The sequence below is a fragment of the Vicugna pacos genome, chromosome 7, assembly GCF_048564905.1.
Source record: "Vicugna pacos chromosome 7, VicPac4, whole genome shotgun sequence".
Taxonomy (NCBI): Eukaryota; Metazoa; Chordata; class Mammalia; order Artiodactyla; family Camelidae; genus Vicugna; species Vicugna pacos.
In genome coordinates, this window is record NC_132993.1 from 13,740,968 (window position 1) to 13,746,734 (window position 5,767).

The 5,767-nt window shown below is 39.6% G+C and overlaps 1 protein-coding gene across 1 annotated transcript; it reads left to right on the top strand.

Annotated features, from left to right (window-relative positions):
• On the top strand, nucleotides 1-866 carry LOC102545653 (small ribosomal subunit protein eS4, X isoform-like). The gene has a single exon (XM_006210018.4). It carries the CDS (start codon nucleotides 18-20, stop codon nucleotides 807-809), a length of 792 nt encoding a protein of 263 aa, XP_006210080.3. The 5' UTR covers nucleotides 1-17; the 3' UTR covers nucleotides 810-866.
• Nucleotides 867-5,767: the final 4,901 nt, after the last annotated feature.

Consider the following 5,767-nt stretch of genomic DNA (forward strand, 5'->3'; position numbering starts at 1 on the left):
TCGTGCCTAGCACAGCCATGGCTCATGGTCCCAAGAAGCATCTGAAGCATGTAGCAGCTCCAAATCATTGGATGCTGGATAAACTAACTGGTGTGTTTGCTCCTCGTCCATCTACTGGTCTCCACAAGCTGAGGGAATATCTCCCCCTCATCATTTTCCTAAGGAACAGACTTAAGTATGCCTTAACAGGTGATGAAGTAAAAAAGATTTGCATGCAGCATTTCATTAAGATTGACGGCAAGGTTTGCACTGATATAACCTACCCTGCTGGTTTTATGGGTGTCATCAGCATTGACAAGACTGAAGAGAATTTCTGCCTGATCTATGACACCAAAGGTCGCTTTGCTGTCCATCGTATTACACCTGAGGAAGCCAAGTACAAGTTGTGCAAAGTGAGAAAGATCTTTGTGGGCATAAAAGAAATCCCTCATCTGGTGACCCATGATGCATGCACCATCCGCTACCCTGATCCCCTCATCAAGGTGAATGACACCATTCAGATTGATTTGGAGACTGATAAGATTATTGATTTCATCAAATTCGACACTGGTAACCTATGTATGGTGACTGGAGGTGCTAACCTGAGGAGAATTGGTGTAAACACCAACAGAGAGAGACATCTTGGTTCTTTTGATGTAGTTCACATGAAAGATGCCAATGGCAACAGCTTTGCCACCTGGCTCTCCAATATTTTCATTATTGGCAAAGGCAACAAACCATGGATCTCTCTTCCCTGTGGAAAGGGTATCTGCCTTACCATTGCTGAGGAGAGAGACAAGAGACTGGTGGCCAAACAGAGCAGTGGATAAAATGATCCCTAGGTGACAGGATTGGAATTAAGTCTTTTACTTTAATTAAAGATAATACCAAATTGAAAAAAAAAAGAGGATTAAAAAAGAAATGCCCACTGATTAGGTAACAAGTGATAGCAAAAATCTGTCCAGGCACTACTTAACTGAATAAATTTGGAATAAACTCCCTATAGTAATCACAAATAGAAAAGTCTACATCTTATAGAAAGAACATGTACCCTTAAGTATCTGAAAAAGTGGTTTCAATGCACTTCTTTTGGGAATATGATTCTTGAGCAATCACTGAATCTCAGCTTTCTTGTTTACCTTGAGAAAATTAAATATTTTCCAACTCTAAATTTCGATGATTCTAGTCAGTTAAAAAATATTGCTCTATCTTTGTTACAGCAACTAGATGAATAACTACTAAAATTAGAGTCCGTTTATGCACCCAAATGCCTCAAAATATTGAACAGTTATAAAATTTTTATAGCTGATGAATAATTAGTGAGGGCTTTACTTCAATAAGTAATTTTAAAATGGCTAAATTTTTCATTTGTAGCTCTCATGGAATGCAGAGTAGAGAGTATATAATTTAATATACATAATAATCTCATGGACAGCTGGGAAACACAAAACTCATCTAAAAGAGATTGCATTTTTACTCACGTACATGCAATTTACTCAAGAGTAGATTATTTTTTAATTGTCTGTGTTTGAAGGAATTTACTTGTATCAAAAGAGGTAAAACAATAACATATGCCTCACTCGGCAAGCTTTTAAAAAAATACGGCAGACAATAAGATACTGCATTGTAGGCTTAACGGTTCTCTTTTTTTAATGTTCCACAACCATCTGTCACCTATTTTCTAAGACAGACCTGTTTTAATATCCTTTTCAATCATCTGCATACACTTGTACAATTCTCTAGGAACTCAGATATTTAAAATATTTTGGCAAGTGGGAAACGAAAAAAATCGAGTTACTATCCATTAAAATAAAACATACATCTATTTAAAAGAACACAGGAAGTCACAAGTGACAGGGAATCACAGGTTTAAGAAACATCTTGATTGTTTACAGAAGCCCATGCATGCCTGTTAAGTATTTACATATAACATCATCTTAGATCCAGGCACTATGAGGAATAAGCACCAATTCTACTCAGCCCCCCAGATCTCCGGACACACTTTCTCAGATAAACATGGTTCCACCTCTGTTCGTTGCTCCGATTCCACCCATCTGTTCTGGTAATTGCTTTTCCTTCCTCACTATAGTTTCCAGAGTCTGGACAGGCTTATCCTGTTTCCTCCGGATGGTGTTTTCGTTTGGAGTCAGTTCCTGATTCCTCTTCTTGTTCCCTTTTATCCACTCTTGTTTGGCCTCTCATTTGCACTGTAGACTCCTAACACAGAACAGTCTAAGCACAATTCCAACCACCATCCTGACTTTAGGTAGGAACGGCTGGCACTTTAATAGCATAATCTTTTGTATCATTAAACACACACACACACAAACTCAGGAAATTGAGAACAGAATGGAAGGAGGGTGGGGAGTGGCCAAGTGCTTTAAACATACTGTGATACCTAAGTTGTATAGCTATATACAGACAACATCAATTGATAAAATTCTACTTTAGAAATCACAAAACAGGAGAGAGCCTTTACCTCTGTGTTAGTGTTGGGGCAATAGGGTGTATATTTCTCTGAAGTGCCAGTGATTAAGCTGCGAACTAGAAGAGACGGTATCAAACCTGGGAGAAGTCATTAGCAAAAACCCCACCTTGTTCACAGGAAAAGGGGAACTCATCTACAGCTATGGGGTGGGAAGGAGGAGTCACTGTAAAAGACCAAGTCCAAATGCGGCTGTTGGGAGAGACAATTCTCCAAGAGTTTCTTGCATTTCTGTGCATCTTGCCACCAGGGCAAAAATGACCTTTGATCTGAACTGTGTTTTCGAGGATGTTTGTATAACAAACTGCCTTGGAAGATAGAGATACTATCTCCCCTCAGAGCAAAGGACAAGTTTGCTTGTTGTCCAGTGTAGTAAAAATAATGTTTCCTTCTAGAGCCAAGGGTGTGCTGCTAGTATTATAGCGCATTATGAAAACAAAGGTCTCCTAAGCCCAAGGTGCCTTTCCTATAAAGGAACCCACTGTATGCACAGGTATAAACTGGCCCTCATGTCACCCTGTGAGAACTGGGGCTTAGGGAAATGGTATAAAATATGCCCTTACTCTGGCTACTTCTCTTGCTGTGAGTAATAAACTGCCCTCCATTTCTTACACAGGAGTCTTGTGTCTTCTGCAGCATCCATGAAACTGTGGAAGGCTAACTAGATAACTAGCACGTAGGGTAAAATCTCAGACTCTCTGAAGTTCTTGCTAAGGTCCAGATATTAAGATTATATGGGCACCTGATCCAGGGGAAATCAAGGTGAAGGATGGGACATGGAACCACGGGATTTCAGAGTTTTCATTTCAAGCCAGTAAAAGAGGAGCAGTTCTTGAGTCCATTTCCTCACGAAATGGACACCCCAGACTCCAGGCAAGTGCCAGTTCTCTGACTGGAAGTTGGCAGTGGTTTCGTGGTAGCCGTGGTCAGAAATCCCAGGTTCCCAAGGAGTCTCGGTAGAAGAGGTTCAGATAGCGTTGTGGGCTTCCCCATGGAGAATTCACACGTGTTGCTGTCCTGCATTGCCAGAGAAATTCTTGGCACTTCAGTCTGTGAACTCTGAGTGGGTCATTAATCTCCAAATTCTTCTGACTTATAGCTGTAGGCTTCCCATGGGCCCCACATGGTGTCTTAGGAGTAGAGTGAATCAAGTTGAGAAAGCTGAGTGCCCCCTTGGAATAGCAAGTATAGGGCAAGGGCCTCCAGATCAGACATTAGAGCAGGAGTCAGCAAACCTTTAGTCTTTGTGGACCAGACCATCTCTGCAGCAAGTACAGTACTCTGTTATCATAGAGCAAACGTGGGCGTAGACAATACTGATGGGCGCAGCTTGGCTCCCATATAACTCCACTTACAGAAATAGGGAGCAGCTGAATTTGGACTGTGGGTGGTAGTTTGCTGACTCTGGCACTAGAGGGTTGCTATACATAGTCTGACTTCATTAGTGTGTGACCTGAGCAGTCACTCAAGTCTGATGCTTTGCTGTCACTGTCTTGATACTCCTAATAATTTTCAAACAGGGGTCGCTATATTTGCAGGGGGCCCCACATCCTACGTAGCTGGTCCTGGTTATACACAATCTTTTTGTTATCCTATCACTGTAGGCCTGAACAAAAGCAAATCAATCTGAGATATGGAGAGTACAGTTACGAAATAAGGTCAGATGTACGATATGAGACAGGTACCAGAGATGTCTTGCAGATAAGAAGTTTCCTGGTCCAGCAGCAAGAAAATTAAGAACCTGCCTCTAATCAGTAATAATTGCATATTTAAAGCAGGGATGGGTCTGTCTGAAGAGTGGCCGTTTAGTGATCTGGTAGGCAATATTCTGTCCTGCTGTCATTAAGGCTTCAATGGGCAGTAGGAATCTGTTGCTGAAATGTCAAGGCTAACGCCAACAGGTACTGAAAACAGACCACTTCTTGCCTTGAATCTAAGTACCATAATTTCGATTACAATACGGTTTCTCATGCATTTCTGTCTAAGAATTCAATATTGAGTTGGTCAGAGTAGCCAGTTGTCTTCCCAGTTAAATTTTTCACTGTATTAACTGTAGTTAAATATGTTGGTATTGTCATTTACATATCAGTCTTCTGTTACTTTAGTGAGCCTGGGCTCTTGGCAAATTGACAAAATTAATTAAAATGAAGACCCTGCACGAAAGTGATGACTTCAGCAAGGCGAATGTCATCTTGACCAGCCGGCCACGCGTCAGTATCCTCTTCTTCACCACATGTCTTCTTTTAGTTTTTGTACTAGGCTGTATCCAGGCAATGATAAATCATTTAAAACTTTTATACAGGGAACTTCTGGGATAGACTCCAGATCTGGTGATAGTTTGAGAGAAGGCATGGATAGAGATCGGTGGGGTGGAGTGACAGGGGAAAGCAAGGAGGGAAGTGAGAAGGGGGTGGGGATCAAAAACATTCCATCGTGTCTGGGCCTGATAGTTTACATGAAATTTGTAAGAGTCAGCCTTCCTATACAGCCTAGTAAAAGAGAGTGTAGGATTACCTCACATATACCCTTCATCTCACCAAATGATCAGTGTGAAGACAGGATGAAAGGTAATCTTTTTCATATGTGGAGGGTTTGCCCAAGGACAGTTAAGATTTAGAACAGCATACTTTAATTAGGAGGAATGTTTGCTTAAAGACATTTGATTACTATTAAATACATTCCATAAGCTCAACGTTTAATTTAAAAGAGAAAGTTTGCTTTTGATTCTAATAGCTGTAAAGTTCTGCTAAAGAAAGAAATCAGAAGAATTTACTCAAATCCAAGCTTGGGTAAGTGAGATGTGGAAAGATAAGATACAAGAATGACTTATAGATGAAAACACATTTTGCAATTTAAGTATGCCATTAAAAAAAAAGGATGATTATAAAAGATAAAAAATTTAAAGATAATTTTAAAATAAGCTACAAAAACCAAAGGATAATTTATAAACATGGTGATATGGCACAGAATAAAATGAACTATAAATATCTGGATTAGTATCTAAGAACCAAACAGTTGTTGAAGACAATTATAGAAAGCAACTTACAATGCATGCTTTATTACTAAAAAAAAAAGTTGTATAATGGAAATGTCCAAAAACTGCTTATTGATTTCCTACATTACATAACGGAACTATTTTAAGGGAAGTAGAATACCCGTATTATATTACAATATAGTCTTTCCCTCCACCTTGGAATCTAGTTGAGGGAGAAAGGGCACACATAAAAACCAAATGAATTTTACAAATACTGGACCAAAAAAAGTCACTAAAAGCAGTATTGATAAAATTTTAGTTCATAAGCA